The 27,814-nt window shown below is 39.0% G+C and overlaps 1 protein-coding gene across 6 annotated transcripts in view; it reads right to left on the bottom strand.

Annotated features, from left to right (window-relative positions):
* Window positions 1-2,317: 2,317 nt before the first annotated feature.
* The window catches only part of LOC103044416 (cytosolic sulfotransferase 3), a 76,833-nt gene continuing 51,336 nt past the window's right edge, over window positions 2,318-27,814 (bottom strand). Inside the window, exons 1-7 of one of the 6 annotated variants that reach the window (XM_007247965.3) lie at window positions 8,331-8,551; window positions 7,183-7,311; window positions 6,351-6,451; window positions 5,055-5,181; window positions 4,799-4,896; window positions 4,480-4,654; window positions 2,318-3,147 (exon numbers count right to left, since the gene is read on the bottom strand). In XM_007247965.3, coding sequence (XP_007248027.3) covers window positions 3,035-3,147; window positions 4,480-4,654; window positions 4,799-4,896; window positions 5,055-5,181; window positions 6,351-6,451; window positions 7,183-7,311; window positions 8,331-8,466 — 879 coding nt within the window. In that variant the 5' untranslated portion in view covers window positions 8,467-8,551 and the 3' untranslated portion in view covers window positions 2,318-3,034. Of the gene's footprint in view, window positions 3,148-4,479; window positions 4,655-4,798; window positions 4,897-5,054; window positions 5,182-6,350; window positions 6,452-7,182; window positions 7,312-8,330; window positions 8,552-9,617; window positions 10,449-10,831; window positions 11,007-12,196; window positions 12,295-14,133; window positions 14,261-21,707; window positions 21,809-23,176; window positions 23,306-26,884; window positions 27,391-27,814 lie in introns of those variants that run through there. The other 5 variants (XM_049485742.1, XM_022670721.2, XM_049485739.1 and 2 more) reach the window with 5 other exon arrangements.

Genomic DNA, 27,814 nt, shown 5'->3' with positions numbered 1-27,814 from the left:
AGGGATTTGAAGATAATGTGGTCCTATACTGATCTTCTACTTGTGCCCTGTATTGTCTGTTTCTGTTGTTTCTTGGTTTAATGCCTGAAGATGTGTTAACTGTCATTCTTTTATTTAGAAAGCTAAGAATATCAGACTGTGAAAATACAGTAACTGGTAAGAGTTCACCCACTCTGTTCCAGACTTCCCCATCATTACACAACTGAGTGTATCTACCCAGTTAAATGTCTTTATTTGTGCTGTCAAATGATCCAGTCAGGTGTTATGATGGTGTTTTGACTTGTCACCCACCTTTCTGCTGGACTGCTATGGCTCTCATCACTTATTGAAAGTATCCTTGTAGTTGTTAACTTATCAATTCAGTGCCATAGTGTGTGGGTGTATTCAGTACCAACATGCTTACAAAGCATTTTTGAGTCCATCCTGTTCTTTAAAGACTGAAACGTGTTCCCTCTTTCTCTCGATGCTGATGTATTTTTGTGCTGAAGCCTTGTTTCGGTTTTGAATTAAATCTGACAAACTATATTTGATGTTTGCTTTCTGCTTTTTTTATATTTAATGTCCCCATATTGGCTGCACATGTGGGTGCCAGTGATGGGATTAAAAGTGTTTAAACATGTACCCCATCTGGGTTGTACATTTGCATACTGGGTTCATTAGGGAATGCACACTCACTCAGAGCCCATTGTTGTCCACCTGCAGCCCAATATACCCACATTCAACCAATGTGAGCCTCACATAAGCATGTTGACTGGGCTCCATTGGGCTCCTATGTTCACAGACTCAAGATTAAGTTTAGCTTCAGGGCAACAAACTAGTGATCGACTGATATAATTAATCGGGCCGATTATTCACCCAAATAATCGTTATCTGCGCCCAAAAGGCCAATTTTTCAATGAATGCCTCCACTAGTGACCATTTCACCGTCCTACTGACACACGGCTGAGGAGCTCTGTTCCCCAGAACCTGCAGAGCTTCAGAGGCAGCTGCAGCTTCACTTCAGCTTTGACTGGATCTAAACTAGCCAGGTAAATGAATCTATCCGAATGGCTTTAGTAATAAGCACTGGAGCTTCTATGTTAGACGGAGTTCTACTGTCTAGTAGCCTCTGTGTTAGCTAACGCTAACCAGAAAGTTAACACTAATGCTAATCGGCTAGATTACCTGCTAGCAAACGCTTACTGCTAGCTAACATGAGCCGTTACTTTAGCTTAGCTCATCCAACCCACAGGAGAGAAACCCCTGTTTATGATTTAAACTCTATAACAGTGTGTGCCCATTAGAAGCATGGGTGTCATAATGAATCAGGTGTAAATTATAGAGATATTATTAAATGTGTGAAGTGATAAAATGTGTGAGTAGTGTGTAAATAAAAAGTGATTAGATTGGTGTGGCCTATGGTAATGCAGGTGTCAGCTCTGGCTGCTGTAATGAGTAAATGGCACATTCTGTAGTTAGGTACTTTACTTTGAAAAAAGTTTACATATTCAAATATTCAGTTGTTACATTGTATTATTTATTAACACAGATGACAGCCACACTCCCCTGGATATCATCAATGTAACCCCTCCTACATCCCAGGCCAAAGGGACAGGGCCCCAAGTTCATTAATTAGACCTCTCCTGTAAATTTAGCTACCAGCTGTAAATATGTCTTGAAGAGGTAAAACACCCAGTTAGAGGTAATTAAAGCAATGGCTGCAATGAGTACTCCCAGTGAAATCTGAACAAGCTCACCTCTCTAAATATATTAGTGAGGAGACTCCATGGCACATATTTAGAACTGAGCTTCCCACTGTAGAGCAGCTAAACTTATCCTATAAATGATATTTATGGAGTGAATGGGAGGGGCGACGCTGTTTAGATCAGCCGTGCCAGTTTCAGAGTTAGGGGATCGGGGTGGGGGGGATGGGTCGAGGGGGCGTGCTGAGCTGTGAGGCAGTTCAGCGTGCTGCCTGATCGCGTGCTGCGCCTGTTTGCAGCGCTACTTAAACGGGAAATATAAAATAAAGTTTATCGAATCCTATCGTCCGGCTTATTATCGTTATCGCGATATATATTTTCCTCGATAACTATCGTTATCGTTTTATCGCCCAGCACTACTAAAACTTCTCTAATAGTGTTCAACAGCGAACTCTCTCAACCAAAAACACGTCAGAAATACATACTCACTTAACTCACAGGTCACTCTGGACCCAAACTTTAACAAAACACTTAGAAAACTCCATAAAACATCCGGAGCTCCTGTATTTTTTCCCTCGTCTCTCTCTCTCTCTCTCCCTCTCTCTCTCCCCCTCCCCCTTCCTCTCTCTGCCCCCTCCCTCTCTCTCCCCCCCCACACACACACCGCTCCTCCATTTCCCCGCCACTTCAACCAATCAATGGAAAAGGAGGTAAGATTGGCAGGTAGATGACCCAATAAATGGACTGCCTAACCCTCTAAGGTGCTTGGGATGTAAGGGCAAGTAAGAACACTTTTCAAAATACTGTATAAATCAACGTAGAAAAAAATATATAAACATACTAACCCTTATTACATTACAAATGACATCTTATACAAATTGCTACAATATTTCAGTACCATCCAACAGCACTAATAAAACATTTTCTCTCAGTAATTAGATACATAGAAGCATGGAACTAAATAGAGAACTGAATTATATTTGGGCTACATCAATATTTACTTTTTAGAGGATGCTGTGGCAGCCCGCTCAAGGAATAAACTAGACTATTTACACTGGAAAGAACTACTTTCCCACAGGCCAGATTTTCTTATTACTCTGTAATCTCACTGACTGATTGAGGTAAGATAATATTGTTGTAATTTTTGTAACAAAATATCTGCTTTTTATATTAGAGATATATTTAGCGATATATTTATATATATATAAAGATATATTTACCTCAGTCAGTCATTTAGAGATACACCTGTGATCTCTAAATATCGGCATCAGCATTGGCTGAACAAATAACAATATTGGTCAATCACAAGTACAAACTAAGTGTACTCATTAAGCCATACATTGAAACAAAGTTTATATCTCTGTTCTAAACTGGAGGCTGGTGTTCTTCATCTTCTGTTTGTAGAGTTCATCAAACTGCTCGTTCTGAGCCACAGTAAAGTGGTTCTTCCAGTCCCCGACTTTACCTGAAAATGGTGACATACAACATTATACAATTTCATCACTTTATCCAGCATTTGTCTGCTTGTCTTAATCCGCTGCGTCTGCAGATAGACAATTATTTTGATATACCCTGTGAACTCACTGTTAACCCACTTAAACCCTTTTCACACCAGAAGCTGTTTGGGATGTGTGTTGTATTGTGTTATAACTAGGGGTGGGACAAACTATTAATATCGCAATATATCAAATTGTTTTAATTTGTGATACATCATCGATACATGGAACCAAATATCATTATTTGTCTTGAAACATAGGCTCTCTAAAGACCCTGAGACACACCTCCAATTTACTGTCTTATTACTACATGTGGTGATGCTAATCAAAGGAACAGGCTAAACCTGCGGTGAAGAATATTGGTTGTCAAATACTAAGTGCAGTGATTCATCCCCTGAGCACAGGAAGAGACTAATCAGGATGTAAATCCCGGCCACTGAGCGCAGTAATGGGTCTACTGAGCACAAGAAGAGACAAACCACAATGTAAATCCCACCCACAGAGCGCAGTGATTGTTTTTCTAAACACAAGAAGAGACTAATCAGGATGTAATTCCCGCCCACAGAGCGCAGTGATTGGTTTTCTAAACACAAGAAGAAACTAATCAGGATGTAAATCCCGCCCACAGAGCACAGTAATTGGCTTTCTAAACGCAAGAAGACACTAACCAGGATGTTAATCACAACCACAGAGCGCAGTGATTGGTTTTCTGAGCACAGGAAAAGACTAATTAGAATGTAAATCCCGCCCACAGATCACAGTGATTGATCTCCTGAGCACAAGAAGAGACTAACCAGGATGTAAATCCCACCCACAGAGCGCAGTGTTTGGTCTACTGAGCACAGGAAGAGACTAATAAGGAAGTAAATCCCACCCATGGAGCTCAGTGATTGGTCTACTGATCACAAAAAGAGAATAACCAGGGTACAAATCCCACCCACAGAGCACAGTGATTGGTCTCCTCAGCACAAGAAGAGACGCATCAGAATGTAAATCCCGCCCACAGAGTGCAGTGATTGGACCGTGTGCAGTACCATTGACAGGTCTAAAGACCCTTCACTTAATCGCAAGTTTCTTTAGAGATTTTAGTACAAATATGGGGTACATCATGGAACCAGCTTTGGGATTTGAACATTATTGTAATGGGAAACATTTAAAATACATCAAGAGTGTGTATTCTTACTATCCATTTTCTGGGTTAGATTGACTAGCTCATGTTATATTATCTCAAATGTATGTATTATTTATATTACATTAATGAACTAAATACGTTGAGCTTGAGTAGCATTTTTTTAACCTACCTTTCCTCAAGAATTGAGAGACGCTGAAATCTAGCGTATCATCATCTGAAAGGTTAGTCATCCGATTGGCCTTCATGACATCGAAATGAACATCTCCTTTAATCTTCTCCTTCTCTTCTTCTGATGTGGACAAACCGAGGAAGGAGCAAAGCCGCTTTATCTCACACCCAGTGTCCTGTTTATATTTCACAGAATACACTGTACAAGTTTTTAAGCATTGGATAGAATAGCACAAACTGTGCATCAACAGATGTAATCAAGTCTACAGTCTCTAACTGATCACTATCTAGGTAGATCTGCAAAGAAAGTGTTTCTGTACCTCCACCAGATCCTCAAAGAACATGTAGTGAATGTTGGAGTACGTCTGTTTCTTCTCCCACCATCCACACACGTGATCAAACCAGGAGCCGAACACCACTAACACAACAATAGTAAACAGTTAATATTAGCAGAATGACCAGTGATCCAGATAATAGACTCATCAGTATTATACTAGCCGTGAGACATTAAGAAAGGTGGTTTGACATTATACATACTTTAAATGCATTTTAATTTAAAGACACTTCAAAACTCACTCTTTCCTTCTTTAAATCTCTTTAGAAAACTGCTCCAGTCTCCGGGCTCAGGTTGAATGTTTTCCATGCGATCAAAATGAAAATACGACACTACATTGTCTTTGGCGTTTCGGGCGCAATAGACAATCTAGAGACGGAATAGAAAAAAGAAGGGTGTGGGTAAAGTCTGCAATTGAGTTTATGTTCATACATCCAGACATGCTGATCTGAACTTATGTGGTATAAAAAGAAGTTTGAAGCTGAAGGTTCTTAAAGGTTCCCTAAACACCAAACATACATCTCTATTTCAGAAATGGTCCATTATAGGAACCAAATGTCATTCTACTTCTTTACTCTGCGACCTCTTTAGGGATTAAAATACTTCACCCCCCATACCCCTGTGTGGTGGGTAAAATATAAGTATACAGCTCTGGAAATTTAAAGATCACTTAAGTTTCTGAATCGGTTTCTCTGATTTTTATAAACTACATACAACATTTCTACCAAATTCCAAAAAAAAAAAAAAAATTATAGCATTTATTTGCAGAAAATGAGAAATGGATTAAATAACAAAAAGATGTAGAGCTTTCAGACCTCAAATAATGCAAAGAAAACAAGTTTATATTCATAAAGTTTTAAGAGAGAAATCAATATTTGGTGGAATAGCCCTGGTTTTTGACCACAGTTTTCATGTATCTTGGCATGTTCTCCTCCATCAGTCTTACACACTGCTTTTGGATAACTTTATGCCTTTTACTCCTGGTGCAAATATTCAAGCAGTTCAGCTTGGTGTGATGGCTTGTGACCATCCATCTTCCTCTTGATTATATTCCAGAGGTTTTCAATTTGGTACAATCAAAGAAACTCATAGATTTATACTTTACTATGATTTAGTAAAGTTCTTTTTACAGTTTGTTGTTTATCATTGTTTGAACTTCACTCTGATGAGCTTCAAGAGTGTCAGTCACATATACAGTATAGCATCACTCTGTTAAAGACCCCCAACAACCATGTCCAGATCCCCTTGAGGTTCACCACCCTGGGATTAGGAACCCCTGATCTATGACATCCCTCAGGAACCAAGATAATTGTTTTTTGATTAAAATCTTCTGAAGGTGAATTTATTATGGTTATTGTTTTTTTTTTTTTTACTGTACCTTACAGTTCTGCTGTAAGGTATGAGAGTACAGCACACAGATTATACACATAGGATGGAACATATTAATTCTGTTTAAAGTGATTATATTTAAAATAATTTTTGACAAAAAGTAATGCTCAACTGAATCTAGAAAACCTGTCAAGTGTTTTATACTGTACCTTACAGTTCTGCTCCCAGAAGGACTTGGGAATGAACTGAACAGGTAGGTGAGTTTTGATGATGCGAGGAGAGGTAGTCAGAGTATCTGCCTTCTCTGTTCCTGTGTGAGATAAAATGATATGATCTTATGATGATAACAAAATGTATTTGTTCTGATTCACCTTGGTTTATCTTTATTATAATGTGTTTTTTATGAACGAAAAGTGCAAAAAATATATGAAAACAGATTTATTTATACTTTTTAAACATGCAAAAACAAGACTTTTACATTTCTGTCAGTCCTGTCACTGTCTGCCTGCCACAGACTCTAATGCTCCAGATAAAGACTCCACTTCCCATGATACACCTGCACTTAATCCTCCGGACATGCTGGAACATGCGACTCATCAGTGTTCTAATTCGCCTTCCTACTGATCACACACACCTGGACTCAGCACTATTTATAGCACTCACTTTTACTTAGTCCCCGCCCGTTATTGAACCTATCTTGCATAGATCTTCTATCTTGCATTTTTTTTCATGTTTTTGACCCTTTTGTTGCCGACTCTCTTGCTCTTTAGACCACCCTATACGCTAGCCCTTTGTTTGTCAGCTTATTCAGTTCTGACTTTTTTCTGTTTATTAACCATCCCTTCATTTTTCCCTCTTACTCTGTTTTTGGATTACCTGTGTGTGACCTGTTTGCTTAAACACTATGGTATGTTGTTTTTTTACGCTGCCATTTTCATTTTTATCCCTTATTTAATAAATTATCTTTATTGTAGCCGCACTTGTCTGTTCCATGATTGGCTCCCTTGACAGTTTCTGCATATGTTATGGTTTCATTCAGACCTGAAGGTTCGAGTGGCATGCTCAGCTCCAAAAATGGCACTCTTTTATAGATGGGGACGGTGGTCTCACGCTCAGGGTGCGTCTGACGGAAATAAAGCAGGTCAAGGATGTAGGAAACCCATGTGGTACCTGAGAGAAAGAGAAGCTAATCAAATTAAATTTGATGCTGTAATGTTAGTAAGCTATTTGATGAATCAGTTTTATTTTTCAGAATTGAGCAAATAAGATAAATAATGCACTCAACATAAATCTGATTATAGGCTAATCTGTTCCACAGGTGAAAAGCACTGTTTCTGCTAGTGATCTCCCAGCTCCAGACTCCATTGCTCGGCATGTATGAGACACTGTCGTCACATGACTGATCACATGACACTTGACCACAATCACCTAAGTATTGATTTCACCTGTTCACCTCACTATATATACCCCAGCACTTCATTTGCTCACTGCCGAGTATTTGATTAGTTACGTCTGTCTGTACAAAGTACAGTTTTCCTGCCCCGTTTATCGTTTATTCTGTAAATGACCCTTTTTGCTAATGCTATTATGATTTTTGCCATGCCCTTTGATACTTCCTTGCTGTACTACTCATGTTACCTTACACTTTTGTATTTTGTTGTTGACCCTGCCTGTTTTTAGCACACTGTTGGATTAGTCTTTTCTAATAAAGCCTCTCCATTTTACCAAACATTTGTCTCGTCTCGCATTGCCCTGACCCAGTACCACACACAAACCCATTTATTACATCTAAAGGCAATTCATCTACCATGTGTTATTGGGAATTGGAAGAAAACCAGCACACATACCACCACCACCACCACAATGTAGTCAGTGTCAACAATGACCCACCATCACTCAAATAGTACTTGCTCTGTGGTGGTCTTGTGGGGTGCTGACCATTAAAGAACAAAGCTTTATAGGCTTGCATGAGATTTTTAAGCATGTTCTTTCTCTAATATTTAATTTCTTTGTTCACATTGGGGGCATCTTTCTGGCTGCAGCCCTTAAAAGCAGCTTGGATATCCGTAACATCTAAGGGTTCAAAGAAGCCATTCTTCACTGTACATTTCCCCTTAATTTTCTTCAACCTCAAAGAGAAACAGAAAGAGAGTGAGAGAAAGACTCAGTGTCAAGCATAAGTGTACTACCTGCTTTGGGGTAAGTGGCCACAACTATGTCATCTGGTCTAGCTTTGAAGTTCTGGACGTTTTCCCAGTTGTCTGTAAAGTAATGTGTCAAGGAAACTCCATGGAATTCGAAGAGCTCTGGACGAGGGTGATCCATCTGGCAGAGTTTGAACAAAGCTTTTTGATTGAAGTACAAAGACTTATTCAGTCCTCTTTACAGTGAGCTTCTGGATGTTGCTCAGTCACAATCTCTCACACGATTAAAAAACAAGTTCCAAAGGTATCAATTCATAAGGTGTGTTAAATCAGTGTTAGTTATTAAGCAGTAAACCTACAGGTTAATCATCAAACCACTGGGAAACTAAATCTAAAGTATTCTTTCTAATTATATTATTCTGTAAAGGTGTGTCTGTAGAAAATGTCACCTGATATTTCATTTGCATCCCTTCTTAAAAGTCTGAATCTAAACAAGCTAAAGCTAAACCAGAGGAGCTGGACTGTAAGCTTGCCTTTTGTGCGAATATAGCAGACTAAAGACACACATCCCATTTTTTCTACTGGACAGGGCACCCTTTGGCGGAATGTTTTAAAGGGGTGGCATAACAACGGCACCCTTTTGTAGGGCAGAAAGACAACCATAAGAGAGACATATCAAATTATTCATTTATTACAAGAAGGGGCACCCTACTTTGCACTTAATCACCTTTTTCTCTTAAGAAAGACAGCCAATATGTCACTTTGTCTCTTTTTAGCCACTATAAATCACTCACCAATCACCCCCCCCCCCACCTCCCACCATAATGAGAAATCACAACCACAATTAAAGTAAATTAAATATTAATACCACTCCACACTGTCCTAAGACAGGTAAATTTTGGTTTTAGGGCAAGGTTTTCATATTTACTGTATGCATTGGGTTTTCACTTTGAACTTTTCTGGACACTTAACTTAATATGCACATTTTATATCATACAAAAAAATCAATATATAAACATTTGTGGTGCCAATTGATTAGAAAAAAAGATTAAAAACACCCATTGTGATTTTTTTAACACCTTTTCTTTTTCTAAGTTAAGTCTTAACTTCTAATAATGGGTGTTTAAATAAACACTCATATAAAATGATTTAATGTTAGTTTGGCTAAATGAAATTATATTTATTTTAGTTGTGTCTATTGCTAAAATAAATTATTATATTAAGCACAACAATATTCTAAAATACATAATTCTTAAAATAATTATTCAAATTTTAAAAATACTTTTATTTTCAGAATGAAGACTAGAGACTTTCTTTTTATAAGGTTTATTATAATGTCTCAGGGTAGTTTTGGTACTTTTTACATCTCCATATTACACTTTCAACAAATTGGAAAGAGGAAAACTGACATAAGCTGTGTGTGTGTGTGTGTGTGTGTGTGTGTGTGTGTGTGTGTGTGAGTGTGTGTGTGTGTGTGAGAGAGAGAGAGAGAGAGAGAGAGAGAGAGAGAGGAAGGGAGAAAGTGCCTAAATAAAAAATGAACATATATAAAAAACGGCTAATACTTCACCAGGCCCTTTAAACTCTCTCACATGATTAATTTGCATAAAAATATGTTAAAATTACCAGATTATTCAAATACGTTAACATGTTAACCCAAAGCAACTGGCTTGACATCCCCACTGTTACAGAATTGAATGTATCTTCCCAGAATATACCATTATTTTTGCTGTCAATATCCTTATAGTTGCTATTTAATAAATTTAGTGTCATAGTGCAGTGTAGAGTATTTTCAGTAACAACATGCTTACGAAATGTAGATTTTCCCAGTCCATCATGCATCATGCTATTTCTCTCAGTGCTGATATATTTTCAAGCTGAAGCTTTCTTTAGGTTTTGGATAAAATATGATGAACAATATTTTATGTTTAATGTTTATTTTTTGACATTTAAATGCATTTTTACAGCTCCAAGCAAAACAGCTGCCAATAATTGCAACCATCAGATTAATAAGTGAATGTTTAGTCTATATTTACAAAAGACAACAGCTTTATATCTCTGTTCTGAACTGGAGGGTGGTGTTCTTCATCTTCTGTTTGTAGAGTTCATCAAACTGCTCGTTCTGAGCCACAGTAAAGTGATTCTTCCAGTCCCCGACTTTACCTGAAAATTTACAACAGATAGAGAATACAAACGGTCAAAAACACAAATATTTGATAAGTCAAGGGTATAAAAAACGACATATGGGGCCCTTGATTTAGGGTGTGTGAGCGTGTCTTTGCTATCATAACGGCGGTAAAAGTAAGCCTTGCATGGCTTTAAATGAGCAAAAGGCACGTGTTTTGGCCGTCATTAGCAATAAACCAATCAGCAATAATTATCAACAACATATCAATGTGAAAAAAACACCACCTGAACATTCAATAGCATTTCTAAACACTTTTACTGAAGACTTTTACTCACACACACTGTTGTAAGATGTTACAGTGCAGATTGTAATGAAGATTATTTGGTAATATGTCTGAAACATTACTTCCTTAGCTTACCTTTCCGCAAGAATTGAGAGACGCTGAAATCTAAAGAACCATCCTCTGAAAGGTTGGTCATCGGATTGGCCTTCATTACATCAAACTGAACGTCTCCTCTGATCTTCTCCTTCTCTTCCTCTGATGTGGACAAACCGAGGAAGGAGCAAAGATGCTTTATCTCACGCCCAGTGTCCTGAAGAATCAACACAGTGACGCTGCTGATGAAGAAATGTTGCCAAAACATGTTTGTTTAATCATTTTATAGGTCTCATTCCAAAGTTTTTTCATTCATTTTAAAATGTCTGGCTGTGGTCTCTAATATGAATAAATGCCATGTGAGCTGTTTTTGGTGAAAAAAAAAAAAAATGGTATGATGCTGCTTTAGTCCGGTGGAGGAGTGGGGGGGACAATAGGATTTCGGCTCTTGCTCATGAATATTCATACATGCAAACATATCGCCTCTGATTGGCTAACAGCACTGCGACACCAGGAGGCAGCGAGATTTAAAACGTATAGGTTATATAAAATAAAGATATTTTACACAAATAACAGTTTTTTGCGATGTCATAAGTGACTTAACAACTTGTGTAATGCCCTGTAATGAATTGATTCAGCCACTAAGTCTCTGTAAAACCCCCAATCCACCTATATAAATCTATAGGAAACACAGAGAGGTGGGTAGTCCAGGTCCAGAAAATAAAAATCCACCCCATCCCCAATCCACTAGTGTAACAAGAACTATTCTAAAAATACACCTACCTATCTCAGTTGTACTTCGCTGGTGGTATTCCATAGACAAATTCTAACCATTTGTTCCTTTGCTATGAATTACTGGGCAAAGCATATAACACTGATGTGTTATTTGGACAAATAACACAGGAATTAAATTGTTATGCCATGTTCCTTCTAATGCTGTCAGTTAGCTCCTGTCTGACGAGATGGTGTTGCTGACAGCCTTTACTGCTGCCTGTGGCCGAGGCCATGAATACTAATTCACGGGTTGATGTAGACGCTTTTCCTGATCAACTCGTTTTTCTGAATATTTTCTATTACTATCTACTCTAGAAAATGGAGGTGGGGCAAGAGCTTCATGTGCAGCATGTATATACAAAAATCAAGAAAAAGTGGATTTTAGTGGAAGGAGACCTTTAAGCATTTGAGTGAATAGCACAAACTGTGCATCAACAGATACAATTAAGGCTATCAGTAATGTTTGTAACAGGGGTTGACTATGAGCGGGGCATCCTATTTACCTAGGCAGAGAGCAAGATAAGTTGTTTTCTTGTTTAATAAAAATAGAACCAAGGCTGTGCCATTTGGATTTCTCTTAATTTAAAATGCAAACACCTTCCATGAAACTTCATGTAGAAATAAGGATCTCACCTCCACCATGTCCTCAAAGAACATGTAGTGAATATTGGAGTACGTCTGTTTCTTCTCCCACCATCCACACACGTGATCAAACCAGGAGCCGAACACCACTAACACAACAACACAGTGAAGATTACTATTAGAATAATACAAACTGGTTTTGGAAGAACAGAAAGAAGGACAGAGGAGTCTATTGCTACGTTTAGTTTTTGTAAATTTTCCAAATTAATAAATCAAAATATTGTCATTTAGAGCATTTATTTGCAGAGAATGAGAAATGGTCAAAATAACAAAAAAGATGCAGAGCTTTCAGACCTCAAATAATGGAAAAAAAACAAAAACAAGTTCATATTCATTTAGAAACAACAACAATGCTAATGTTTAGAAAGTTTAGACATCAGTATTTGATGGAATAACTCTGATTTTTAATTACAGCTTTTATGCGTCTTGACATGTTCTCCAGTCTTTCACACTGCTTTTGGATAATCTAATGTCACGTCTGGAGCAAAAATTCAAGCAGTTCAGCTTGTTTTTTTTGGCTTGTGATCATCCATCTTCCTCTTGATTATATTTTAGAGTTTTTTTAATGAGGTTCACAGTGGGTGTAAGACACTGTGGCTCTTACGCCTCTCGAGGTCTCATTCTAACTATTAGTCGATCAGGTGTTGGCAAAGCTGGAAATTGTACTCATCAGAGAAGATGATCTCACTCCAGTTCTCTATGGTATCATCATTAAGGTCTTCTACAAACTTCAGCCTGGCTCATTGATGAAGGGCTTTTTTCTAGCTTAAGCTTGACTTGAGCCTCTAGGAACTTTTTTTTAGACTCTTTCTGTGCATTTCACCTCAGCTGCCATTTGCAATTCTTTCTGTAGATCACTTGATATCATCCTGCGGTTGCTGACTGACATTCAAATAAGTTGATGGTCAATCTCCATACCTAAACCCTATCAAACAAAACTGAACTGCATGGATTTTTGTGCCTGGAGTGGCATAAGGTCACCCAAAAGCAGTGTGAAAGACTGATGCAGAGCCTGCAGAGACATAAAAACTGTGATTCAAAATCAGACTTAAACCCTAAGTATTCTTGTTTCTAAATGAATATGAACTTTCTTTGCATTATTTGAGGTCTATTTCTCTATTTTGAACAATTCTCATTTTTTGCTAATAAATGCTGTCAATTATAATATTTTTATTTGGAATAAAAAAAAAACTATATATACACAACTTTTTTGAGATGGCCCTGTATACCTATAAATAATAAAATGAGAGAAACTGATCACTTTGAAGTGGTCTCAACTTTTTCCAGAGCTGTATTTATATTTTTGATTTTACTACATATCACATGCATAATTAAAATGGTATACTTAAAAAGTCCAAAATAAGAATATTAATCTGAAAATATTGATTGTGTAGAGAGTTAGACAATAGTCTGGCTGTGGACCAATACTTCGTGCTACATGGTAATACTATTGGGAATGTACTAATACTTTACACTATAAGTTAATCTTAATAGCGCAGGTTTGGTGCTGGCTAATACAAAAATATTAATATGCTATTGTTAGCATTGTGCTATGCCAACAAACATAACAGCATGTTTTCCAGGCAGTGACAGCCATTGTATTATGGCCAATGCATATTTAGCCAAAAATTTTATCTCTCATTTTTCCTCCATTTCTGTTTCACATTTACTGGAGGTTTTCATCACTAATGCAACATCCAACTCAAGACCTCATCCATGTTCTCTTTCTGGGGTTAAAGGTGTGGTTTTGGGTGCCATACATAATTCTCAGGAAAAGACCATTAAGAGATTTTATGCAACACTTAAGTAATTACCTAAGGGAACTTCAATACTTAGTGGAAAATTTAAGGAGTTATGATGATTTTCCTTACGAAAGATCTTAGATAATATTTAAAGCATTTTCACATTGATTTAATTAATTTACTCACTCTTTCCTTCTCTGAATCTCTGCAGAAAACTGCTCCAGTCACCAGGCTCAGGCTGTAGCTTTTCCATTCGGTCAAAGTGGAAATATGACACAGCGTTATCTTTTGCGTTTCGAGCGCAATAGACAATCTAGAGAGAGAGAGAGAAGAGAAAGGAAGTAGAAGTATGTGAAGTCACTAATACGGTATGTGATCTTACAGTAGATTTGCATGCATTTTTTATTTCTCTTTGCTATTTGGGCTAATTGGCACCTGAATGACCTTTTTACATGATCTAGTTTCTGAGAAAAATGATGTCCACATATGAGGACGTTAGTTTTATATTGCGATAGAACACAATGAAGTCGCAATTAGTAATGATGTGCAAAACATTTATTTTTTGCCTGAGTGCAAAACAAAAGTAGAAACAACAATTGTGACCTTTTGAGCAATATGGCTTATTTGAAATGCTGTTTCAACATGAAGACAAAACAAAGTAAAAAACATAAACATCTACTGTATTTACTGTTCATTTAACTATAACTATAATGTGTTACACTTTTTAGCAAACTAAGATGGCGGCGCGTGCACACGCTGCGGCTTCTCGCTCTCCCGAGGATACAGCGCTTTCGTGTTTTTTGTCCTGTTTTTGTACGTCTTTGTCGTGCGTTCACGTCCTGAAACGCACCTACAGCCGTGAGTTTCTGCTGGAAGCCGGTAGAAACTCACTTTTGGATTTAAACCGCGATCTCCGAGAAGAGCTGCGAGCCTGCGGCGTGCTCCAGACACCCGCACCCCCACCGACCCCCACCGCTGCAGCTCGCCCACAATGGAAGCGCCACAGGCGGCGGGAGAGACGGCAGAAGCGCGGTAAGCGGGGAGGTATCCGAGCGAGGCTAGCAGCTAGCCCACACAAGCCAGCTATCCCCACCATGCTTTTGGCGAATGTAAGATCGTTGGACAATAAACTGGACTACATCCGCTTACTTCAGTCAACTCAGAAGACCGTGAGAGACTGTTGTGTTTATATTTTCACGGAAACTTGGCTCAACAACAGCGTCCCGGACCATGCCGTTCAGCTGGAGAGGCTAACATGCTATCGGGCGGACCGCGCGCTAACTGACGGAGGTAAGAGCCGCGGCGGCGGACTCTGTGTTTACATCAGCGATGCTTGGTGTCGGAACGTTGTTGTGGTCTGTAAACACTGCTCACCGGTAGTGGAACTGATGATTATCAAATGCCGTCCGTTCTATCTACCGAGAGATTTCTCCGCCGTGCTGATCGCTGCTGTTTACATCCCTCCGACCTCCAACAACAGCGTGAGGAGTGAAGCACTGAATGAACTGTACCAGTACATCAGTGAGCAGCAGACAGCACATCCAGATGCTTTTCTCATTCTGGCTGGAGATTTCAACCATGCAGACCCAAAGAGTGTGTTTTCTGGACTTTTTAAACACATAGACTTTCCAACCAGGGGAAACAACACTTTGGACCAGGTCTTTACTACAAAAAGAGGGGCTTACAGAGCCTCCCCCCTCCCCCACCTCGGAGCGTCTGACCACCTCACCATTATGCTAATGCCAGCTTACAGACCACTGGTTAAAGTCTCCAAACCAGTTCTGAAGCAGGTACGAGTGTGGCCAGAGGGTTCCTCAGAGGCACTTCAGGACTGTTTCAGCACAACAGACTGGAACATGTTTAGAGAGGCTGCCACCCACAACAACTCCACGGACATTCAGGAGTACACAGAAACTGTCTCTGCCTACATCACCAAGTGCATTGATGATGTAACCGACCTCAAGACCATCACTGTTCGGGCTAATCAGAAGCCATGGCTGACAGGAGAGGTCCACAAGCTCCTGAAGGCTAGAAATGCAGCCTTCACAGCTGGAGACCAGGCAGGCCTGAGGACAGCCAGGGCCAACCTGTCCCGCGGCATCAGGAAAGCTAAGAGGCAGTACTCCAAGAAGATATCCCAACGCTTCAGCGACAGCAGAGACACACGGAACCTGTGGCAAGGGATTCAGTCTATCACAGGCTACAAACCCCATCCACAGACCTGCAACAGCGACACATCTCTGCTGAACGACCTGAATGGATTCTTCGCAAGGTTCGAGCCACTCAACAACACACCCGCCCAGAAATCCATCCCTCCTCCTGGTGACCAGGTGCTAACGCTCTCCCAAGACAGTGTGAGGAGAGCATTCAGCAGGATCAATGCTCGAAAATCTCCTGGACCTGACAACATTCCTGGTCGTGTGCTGAAGGACTGTGCCTGGGAACTCGCAGAGGTTTATACGGACATCTACAACACCTCTCTGAGTCAGGCGGTGGTTCCCACATGCTTCAAAGCCACCACCATCATCCCTGTCCCTAAGAAGGCATCGCCATCCTGTCTCAACGACTATCGTCCGGTTGCACTCACCCCCATCCTCATGAAGTGCTTCGAACGACTAGTCATGCACCATATCAAGTCTTCACTCCCCTCCTCCCTGGACCCCTACCAGTTTGCATATCGGTCAAATCGCTCGACCGATGATGCCATCTCCACTGTTCTCCACTCAGCCCTCACACACCTGGACAAGAAAGACACCTACGTCAGAATGCTGTTTGTTGACTTCAGTTCAGCATTCAACACAATCATCCCCCAACAGCTCATACACAAACTGGACAGTCTGGGGCTGAGCACTTCCCTGTGCAACTGGCTGTTGGACTTCCTGACTGGTAGACCACAGGCAGTGCGGGTTGGCAGCAACACATCCAGCATCACCACACTGAACACAGGGGCTCCCCAAGGATGTGTACTGAGCCCCCTCCTGTTCACTCTGCTGACCCACGACTGCACACCAGAACACACCTCCAACCTCTTCGTCAAGTTTGCGGATGACACGACGGTGGTGGGTCTCATCAGCAACAACGATGAGTCACACTACAGGAGCGAGGTGAGCCGCCTGGCCTCCTGGTGCAAACACAACAATCTCTCTCTGAACACAGAGAAGACTAAGGAGATTGTTGTGGACTTCAGGAGAACTCACACACTGCACACTCCTCTGTCCATCAACGGAACTGCTGTGGAGAGGGTGAGCAGCACCAAGTTCCTGGGTGTGCACGTCACAGAGGACCTCTCCTGGAGCACCAACTCAGCATCACTGGCCAGGAAGGCAAACCAGCGTCTCTACTTTCTCCGCAAGCTGAGAAGAGCTGGAACCCCCGCCCGCATCATGACCACTTTCTACAGAGGGGCCATCGAGAGCATCCTGACCAGCTGTTTCACCGTGTGGTACGGGGCCTGCACAGCATCCTGCCGCAGGACCCTCCAGCGCATCGTGAGAGCAGCTGAGAAGATCGTTGGCACCTCTCTCCCCTCCCTTCAGGACCTGTACAGCTCCCGCCTCACGCGGAAAGCCCTCCGTCTGGCAGGAGATCCCTCCCACCCACTACACAGCTTCTTCAGCCTGCTGCCATCAGGGAGAAGACTGCAGAGTCTCGGGTCTAGGACCAGCAGACTGCGAGACAGCCCCATCCATCAGGCTGTGAGGATGCTGAACTCTCTTCCCGCACTACCCCCCATCCCAATCCTGCCCACAGCACACACACTCTCATCATCCTGACCCCACATCCTCCCACCAACACAGTACTGAAACTCTGCACTAGAACACACACAGTACTGTAACTTTTGTAAAAGGACCTGCACTACACACCCAATACCTGCACTACTGTTACGCTGCACTGTCATACACACTTTAATTCCCCAAGAACTGGGAACTTTAAGAACTTTACCAGCCTTAAGCTAGATACAACATTGCACTACTGTTATACGGGTTCTATTTATATTGTCACTTGATCTTAATCACCATTAATATTGCACTATTATCTTCTGTCTCACAAATGTCTATTGTGTTTTTGTTGTATTGTACATATAGTGTCTCCCACTCATTTAGATTTAGATTATATATTTATTTCTTTTTATTTCTATTTATATATCTATTTCACCCCCACCACTACTGCACCTTGTTCTGTCTCATGTATGTCTGTGTCCCTGCTGCTGTATTGTACACATAGTGTCTCCCCTTTTTCTTTATTTTTCTTTATTATCCATTATCTGTACTTGCTGTAAAATTGGGAAGGAGAGTAACGTAATTTCAATTCTATGTATGTCCTGTACATATGCAGCATTGACAATAAAACTACTTGACTTGACTTGACTTACACTCTTCTGCCACCACTAGATGACAGTATAATGGCCTCATAAGGGGACAGCAGGCCCTTATAGTGCAAAATTTAGTGTTGTGGTCTAGACAACCCAAAATGTGACGTCCACACATGTGGACGCCAGGTCCTAGGAGGTTAAACACTGATGTTGTGTTTGTGAATGAGATGAAACTCAAGATTACAGTTAATTAAATGGCAAAATAGAAAAGGCTATCACAGCTCTGTGTCTCTTAAAAAACTCAGAAATACACTCATTAAATAAATTGTTGAAAATGTGACTGCATCTGAGTTTCAGATTGCAATATTATTTGGCAGGGGAAAAAAGTCACATTGTGTGGCCAGCAAGAACAGATTTGCATAAAAATTACAGAGCCCTTGTCATGTCCTGGTCTTGTCTCATGTCTCTCTGTGTTTTCCCCACGTGACCTGTACTCCTCTGTGTCTCCTGTCAGCAGTGTTGGGCACGTTACTTTGAAAAAGTAATTAGTTATAGTTACTCGTTACTTCTCCAAAAAAGTTACTAACGGAGTTACTCCACTATAAAAGTAACTAGTTACCAGTAAAAGTAACTATTGTTACTTTTATTATTCGCCCGTCAAAAAAAGGAAATCAATTATGTATTTACTATTATTATTAGAAAAATAACAAACGAAAATAAACCCAAAATATTGACAAAAATATAATCTAACGAATTACAAAAAATAAAAACGAAATTCCTCACAGAACCAAAGAAAATGACTAAAACATATAATACTGAAAAAAACGGACAAAACGGAAAAACGCGTCTGGGGATGGAGTTAAACAAACCAAGCCACACTCAAAGGAAATATGTATATATAAACAAAACAAAATAATGGACGAAAACAACAATCTAATGACCGTTAAAATAGTATTAATATAACAGCTTCACCAAAAGAGAATAGAGCTTAGATCGGGCCCAAAAAATCCGACCTGACCCAGCCCGAGCCCGTGCACGTTCTGCCCAAGCCCGAACCATGAACTGTCATTATGAGGCCCAAACCATAAACTGCCTGTTTTCGGGCTGATTGAATGAGCGAAATATAATCAGAATTATGTTAATTAACACTGTAACATAGCATAAAACTATTATTTAATTAAAATGATTTTAAGAACAGCTACACACAGTGCTGCAAGTCAAACGCGGAGGTGTTCACGTGCGCCCAGAGCTACGTGATTACATTTTTCATTTTATTATAGTTTAATTCAGTAAGTTTTAATTTGTTTTTAGGGTGGGCTTGCTAGTTTTTATTAGTTTTCACACATCTCATCAGAGAGATCAATCTAATAAACGTGAGAGAGCGAGAGAGCGAGAGATTTGCTTGTTCTGGAATGAGCTACTCACAGGTAAATGTTCTCACACACTGTATCTCCTGTTTCTCTTTCATCTGCATTGCGCTCATATTGTAATCCCATGTAATCTGCAGTTTTTCAGTGTTTTCTGTCGTATTTTGCGGCTAGCGCGAGCGCTTTACACAAGAACTAACGCCACAGACCACGAGGTGATGCGCGCTTGGCAACACCGCCCGCTGTACAACTCGCTGTACAACAGCGCTTATAAATAAATTAAACACGAAAATTCAGTAATTTTAGTTAGTTTTAGTTAGTTTTATAAACACAAAATACAGTTCGAGATAGTTATGTTTTTCCTTTTAATTACCGTTTTTATTAGATTCAGTTAACACAAATGTTTTTTCACTTTCAGTTTTCGCTATTTTGTTCGCTTTAGTGAACAATAATAATTGGTTACTTAGCAACATTGTGATTATCACACCAGAGCTTTATATAAAATAAAAATAGGAGCCCGATTTTGGGACGGTCTTTGGGTCAGGTCCGTCTCGGGCAGAGAATCTAAGCTCTAAAAGAGAAAGCAGCAGCACCACAAAAACCGGAGCAGCTAAAAAAACCTTAACATCCTTAAATCGGAACTTGGCCTGTCCACGGCAATCACTGAATTAATTAGAGCACGCAAATAGTCACAATTGTGCCTCACTTCACCACGCCAAACCACAGGCACAGCGGCCAGAAGCTCAAGTTCACCGGAAAGAAGCGGGGTTAACCAGGGCAAAGCAAAGTTACAACAAAAAAAAAGTTCATAGAGCGGCTAAAGTAACGTGCAGTAACGGGGTGTCGGAAATGGTAACGCCGTTATAGTTACAGTCAGAGTAATTAGTTAGATTACTCCTTACTGAAAAAAGTAACGGCCTTAGTAACGCCGTTAGTTTTAACGCCGTTACTCCCAACACTGCCTGTCAGTAGTTTTCCACCAGGTGTGTCTCATTTGTAGCTCCGCCCCTTCCCCAGGTGTTTCCACTTCTAGTGTGTTTCCTGTTTCTTTAAATAGATCCCCTGTGCCACTTTGTCTCCGTTGGTCTTTGCACCTTTCACTGTTGTCTGTCTCTCTGCATTTCTGTGTTGCTAAAGCCCTAGTTCCGTGTTTATTCCTAGTTTGTTTCCCTTGCTCCTTATTCTGTGTTTTTCTGTTTATTTCTAGTTTCCTGTTTTTATCCATTGTTTTTCCTCCCTTGCCCTGCTTAGTTTAGTTTTCCCTTGTCTAGTTTAGCTTCTTGTTTATTTCCTTGTTTATTTCTAGTCCTTCTCTTGTATATATTCCCTGTTTATTATTATATTCTCTAGTTAGTTTGTTTATGTTATTAGCTCTGTTTAGTTTCTCGTTTATTAGCCTCCCTGTTTGTTTGTTAGTTTTCTCACCTCCGTTTCTTGTTTATCTTTATTTCTTGTTTACTTGTTTCCTTTGTTTACCTTTGTTATTTATTTAATAAATTATTTATTTTTGGTTCCTACCAGCACTTGCGTCCATCTCACCGTCTCCCTGCCTGGGTCATTACTGACAGCCCTTAAACGGCTCGTTCTGAAAGGGACTGAAAACTAGCAACAATGAAGCTAGTGAGATTTGTTTGTACAGTCCATAGATCTATTCTAACTTGTTTAAAAAGAGGTATAATATGTCCCCTTTAATGTAATGTAAGGCTGTCAAATTGTCTGCAATGAAGACCAACGGTGATCTGACATCATAGGAAACTGCATGCCCCATAATGACACCAGGCTTTCTGGATGTGTGACGCGTGACAGACTTTTGATCTTGACCTGAACATGTTGTCCCCACAAACAGGGTTTTAGCTTATCTCCACCAAGTCAAAAGCTTAAGATGAAGCTGAAGATGACCATTTTTATTCCTGTTGCATGATTCCTTCTGGGTGCAACTATGTTTTTTTTTTTTTTCACGATGAGTGTATGACATTAAACACATTTAGTTCTGTTGAAGGTGCTTAAAATTAAAATGTATTTTGTCAAATAATGAATGCTTGTCTAAATCTAGAAATCCTGTCCAGTGTTTTATACTGTACCTTACAGTTCTGCTCCCAGAAGGACTTGGGAAGGAACTGAACAGGTAGGTGAGTTTTGATGATTCTGGGAGACGTAGTCAGAGTATCTGCCATTTCTGTTCCTGTGGGAGATAAATAGGGTTGGATGATTAGTTTAATAAATGAATTTTGTTACAGATTGCTGATTACCTGTAAATATGTGAATGTAACCTAATCTGATAATGTTATTTTACTTATGAACTATTCGACATTTTAAAGTCATACATTCATAAATTCAAAGAAAAAAAATTGAACTTATAGAGTAAGCCTGGATTTTAAATCTAGATAAACTATTTAATTACAATGCACATAAACGATTTTTGCAGTTTTACTGCATTACTATAAAATTCTAAGAAACTGTATTTTGATTTGAACACATATTTAATTATATTAATACTTTTAAACTAAATCAACTACTTTAACTTAGGTGAACATTTGAGGCAAGATATACATTCAAATGGGATCTTTCGGGTGAATCAGCTCATAATAATAGAGTTTAATCTGTGGCCAGTGGCAGCTTCTTCCCCTCTTAGCTACCTTAGGTAAACTCGAACATCATACAGCTCTGAAGAAATTAGGAGAGCACTTCAGTTTATGAATCAGTTTCTCTGATTTTGCTATTTTTAGGTTTATGTTTGAGTAAAATGAACATTGTTGTTTTATTATATAAACTACGGACAACATTTCTTCCAAATTCCTATTAAAATATTGTCATTTAGAGCAATATTATAGAGAAAACAAGTTAATATTTATAATATAAATTTTTAAGAGTTCAGAATTCAATATTTGGTGCGATAACCGTGGTTTTTAATCACAGTTTTCATGCATCTTGGCATGTTCTCCTCCACCAGTCTTATACACTGCTTTTGGATAACTTAATGCCACTCCTGGGGCAAATATTCAAGCAGTTCAGTTTGGTTTGATGGCTTGTGATCATCCATCTTCCTCTTGTTTATAGTCCAGAGGTTTCCAATTTGGTAAAATCAAAGTGGTCTCTTATTTTTTTTCCAGAGCTGTATATTATGATTAACTGCCTGGGCTCCTTGTTGTAGAGAAGACATAATTTTCTGAGCTGCTAACTCTATGGCTGCTTCACTCCATTTCTTTCTCCGTCATTTTTGCGCATAATAGCTCAATGTTTTAATTAAAATGAATTCCAGTTTAGTGAGGCTGTATATGTCTATTCATCAGCATTAGCATCTGGCTATGTTCTTGTAGTCTGTCCTGCTTTTATTGCCCATCCATCTTAAGATTCCACGTTATGTATTCTTTCTGTGAGCTCCAAGTCTCTTTATGCGCTGCACTGCTGCCACATGTCTAACTGATTAGATAACTGCATAATTTAGTAAGTGTTTTTAATAATTTGAATAAAATGTGATTTGTATCTTTATTCTTCTTGAAAATGCGAATATAACGTTTATTTTTCTGCATACTGTACGTTTCTTTCAGACCTAAAGGATAGGATGGCATGGTCATCTCCAAAAACGGCACCCTTTCATAGATGGGGACGGTGGTCTCTCGATCAGGATGAGTCTGACGGAAATAGAGCAGGTCGAGTATGTAGCATAACCAGGTGGTCCCTGAGAGAGACAGAAGAGAGAATAGAGAGAGACAGAAGACACATTACTGTCATAATAAAATAAATACTATAAATCTTTGTTTTAGGATCAGAATCACTTATTATTACATGGACGAAGGCCTAACCATCTCAGAAAATTGTCACAGCAAATGTCATCTACTGTCATAAACTATTAAAAAAAGAATATGTCCATTAACCCCCATGAAGGCAAGAGTATTTCATATATTTCATATTTTAGTTTTGAGTTTATAGTTTTGAGATTTTAAGGAAGATATTACATCAGTGGCATAAGTCAATAAATAACTGAAATAACAATTGCATATTACGCAAAATTTAAACCATAATGTATACATTTCAGTGTCAGTGTTAATAATGCAATGTGTTAAAAAATGTATCTTAAAAAATTCAATATAGTAATTTTTTAATGCAAACTAATCATGTCATCAAGTTTGATGTACTGCCTCATGTCCTGTGTCTGTTGATTCTGAATTTGACACTTAGCAACATCAAGAAGACAAAGGTTTTGTAGAATGGCTACCTGCATATGTATGATGTGCACTGTATTTTTTTTCTGTAAATGAAATAATTAAATATAATAATATAAAGAAATGGTTGCAATTTGCTTGTTTTAACTCTTCCAAATTCCATTTTATTAACTATTCAAGCACTATAGCTTTAATAATTTTTTTACGATGTTTCTAAGCTGAAGATGTTTACATTTTACACAGTCCTGTTACCTGTCACACCTTAGCCTGTGTCTGTCCAGTGTCTTTCCTTTTTTTTTGGTTCCTTCCTGCTCCTGTCCTGTTCTCTATTGTTTACCTGTCATTTTTCCCAGCCATGTGCTACTGTTGTGTTTTGGTCTTGTCTCCGCCTTAGCCCCGCCTTGTCATCTGTAAACCCTCCTGTCTCATTTGTAACTCCGCCCCCCTCATTACCTCCACAGGTGTCCCTAGTGTGTGCCTGTGTATAAATACCCCATTTGCTCCTTTGTTCTCTGTCGTGCTTTTTGTCTGATATTGTCCTGTTACTTTGTCCAGATCTAGTTTATCTGTTTTGTTTAACCTCAGACCTGCTGTGTTTTTTGTCTTCAGTGTTTCAGGTTTGCTTTTTGTAGTTTGTTTCTTTGTTTGTTATTTTTGCTTGTTTGTTGCAGTCTTTTAGTTTATCCTCTGTTTTTTAGTGTTTTGTTTTTGTTAATTTAAAATATGTAAAATAAAGACTTGCATTTGCATCCTGCCTCCTCCTCATCGTTACATCACCAGAACTCATATGACATTTAAAAAGCATTTTTAAAAGCAACATATCAATACCTATGTTAATACTTTGTAGAGAAACCTTTGCTTAAAGCGTGGGAGATGTTTTTATAATTTAACCCTGCTTTAAACTTCTCCACAACTTTATTTCTGACCTGTCTGGTGAGTTCCTTGGTCTTCATGATGCAGTTTGTTCACTAGTGTTCTCTAACAAACCACTGAGGTTTTCACAGAACAGCTGTATTTATGCTGAGACTAAATTGCACACAGCTGCACTCTATTTACTCATTCAGCAATTGACTGCACTGGATTTTTTTTGGAGGGTTCAGAGTAAAAGGGGGCTGAATACTTTTGAACATTAAAAATGTTACATTGAAAAATGTACAATGAAAACAATGTATCATTTTACTTTCACTTCACAGTTATGTGGTTGTGACAAAATGTGAAAAAAGTTCAAGGGGTATAAATACTTTTGCAAGCCACTGTATATATATATATATTTTTTTTTACCACAGAGGTTCAAATTTGTGGCGCATTAACTACTACTCCAGATCGAAGTGATACATTATTATTTGTAATATATATTTATTATTATTTATACTCATAATGCAGAGCTGCTTCATTAAAGATAACTTTCTTCATAAAAAAAAGCAAGAACATAGGGCAATTTCCTTTATTAAAAACAGGTACTCTCACTGCAAATTTACAGATATTTTTTACAGTGTGGCAAGAGCAATCCTCCAGGAACATGCGCAGCCACAGACCAGTATCTGACCAGTAATATTCAAGATGCAGCCAGTTGTCTTCTTTACCACATGACCAGACAGCAAGTACAGCTCCAGCCCTATTGTCACCTGTTCCCATACATGCTGTAGTTTTTTATTTAATATAAGTTTCTGCAAATTTAAATTTATGATACAAAATCTTGTAGTTTCTCTCATAAAAAAACTACAGTATCAGTAACAAAACACTGTTATAATAATATGTGCAATGACATGATCATAGCATGGTTAAACCTGTGTTATATGTTAAAGAAGTCTACCACAGCATATCACACACTCACAACCCAAAGAGAGGTTATCATATAAAGTGTAGCATTACAGTACAGGTCACAGGTTTGGACACACCTTCTCATTCAATGTGTTTTCTTTATTTTCATGACTGTTTACATTGTAGATTCTCACTGAAGGCATCAAAACTATGAATGAACTCATGTGGAGTTTAGTTGTTTGTACTTAACAAAAAATTACCTGGCCTCCACAGTCACCGGACCTGAACCCAATCCAGATGGTTTGAGGTGAGCTGGAGCGCAGAATGAAGGCAAAGGAGCAACAAGTGCTAATAAACACCTCTGGGAACTCCTTCCTTCAAGACTGTTGGAAAAACATTTCAGGTGGCCACCTCTTGAAGCTCATTAAGAGAATGATGTGAAGAGAAGAGTGTGCAAAGCAGTAATCAGAGCAAAGGGTGGCTATTTTGAAGAAACTAGAATATATATATATATATATATATATATATATATATATATATATATGTTTTTTGTTTTTTGTTAAGTACATAAAACTCCACATGTGTTCATTCATAGTTTTGATGCCTTTAGTGAGAATCTACAATGTAAATAGTCATGAAAATAAAGAAAACGCACTGAAAAAGAAAAGGTGTGTCCAAACTTTTGGCCTGCACTGTACCTTCCACCACATGTGATTAAGAAATGGGAGGTTTTATGATTATTAATTTCATTCACAGTCATGCATTTAGGAAAACCTTGTGGCTGCAGCCCCTAAAGAATACTTGGTTAACAGCCTTGTCTATTCCATCACCATATTATAATCTGTAACATCTATAGATTCATCTACACAGTTAATTTCCTTTTCATTTAAGACAGAAATGCTATTGTTCAGACTGCCAGACTGTATCCAGATTGATTTAAAATAAACTGGATGACCAGAATTTTGTTAAACTGATCTAAACTGCATTCGGAGTAGGTCTGAAATACGATTACTGTTGGATTTGTACAGATGATTCTCAGTCTGGACTCTCGGATCAAATTCCAATGTGTATTTTGCATTCCACACAACGTGACCAACAACAACCTCATCAAATCCAGAGTGTCAGAAGTCCATGGGTTCAAGAAGAGTGCCAAAGGCTGGGTAGTGACGCTGAACTCTTCACCCCAGTGACCCATGCAGATATTTTGGTCAATTCCAAACAGATCCCTTGCAAATAACAGTGCAGCCATTCATCTCAACAGATCAGATTTGGGATGCAGTCTGAACATAGTCTACCACAGAGAAAGAAGGAATTACAGCCATAAAGGTACCTACCTGCTTTGGGGTAAGTGGCCACAACAATGTCATCAGGTCTAGCTTTGAAGTTCTGGACGTTTTCCCAGTTGTCCGTGAAGTAATTTGTCATGGAAACTCCATGGAAGTCAAAGAGCTCTGGACGAGGGTGATCCATCTGGTAGAGCTTGAAATCACTGGAACAAGGCTTTTTGTTTAAAGTACAATTACACCATTCAATACTGGAGAATTCCACGCTCCTCAAGCCTGCGCTGACACTGAGTATCACCAACAATACGCCTGATATCCCAGACTTCTTCAGTCCTTTATACAGAGAACTTCTGGATGTTGCTCAGTCACAGTCCCTCACAGGTTTAAAAACAAGTTCCAAAGGTATCGTTTCAGGAGTTGTGTTGAGTCAGTGTAAGATATTGAGCAGTAAATCTACAGGTTAATCATTACAGTCTCACACACTCTTTAAAGTGTGTGACAGGCTCTTGTACCATGGCTGCTGCTGGTCATGGATCTTGTTCTGACTTCCTGTATGTTTGCTTGTTCTCTGAACGAAATGCCTCCCTCTGTGGCTCTACTATTTACATTAGCTCTGGGTCAGAGTGTGGTTGAAGAAGTATTTACATTCCAGCAGTATCCTATTACCAGACATGTACAAAGCACTAGAGACCCAGACTTGAGGAAAAGTACAAGTGCTCCATCAAAAAAGGGACTTTAGTAGAAGTAGAAGTGTTCTTTAAGCATCACAATTAAGTAGAAGTACTAAAGTGTTCATTTTTTTTGTATTTAAGTTTATTGTAAATATGTACTACTCTTTATTAAGCTTAATCAAACCCTGTGACATCCACCGCTCTTGCTTTAGTAATAATGTTGGTGTGGAATGATTCATAACCTTTTTAATAATTGTAATGAATAATGATGCAGCTGTAGTCCAGTAGATACAGATTTTTTTTTACAGCA

The sequence above is a fragment of the Astyanax mexicanus genome, chromosome 12, assembly GCF_023375975.1.
Source record: "Astyanax mexicanus isolate ESR-SI-001 chromosome 12, AstMex3_surface, whole genome shotgun sequence".
In the NCBI taxonomy this organism is placed as follows: domain Eukaryota; kingdom Metazoa; phylum Chordata; class Actinopteri; order Characiformes; family Acestrorhamphidae; genus Astyanax; species Astyanax mexicanus.
The sequence above is the reverse complement of the archived record's forward strand: the minus strand, read 5'-3'. Positions and strand labels throughout refer to the sequence as shown.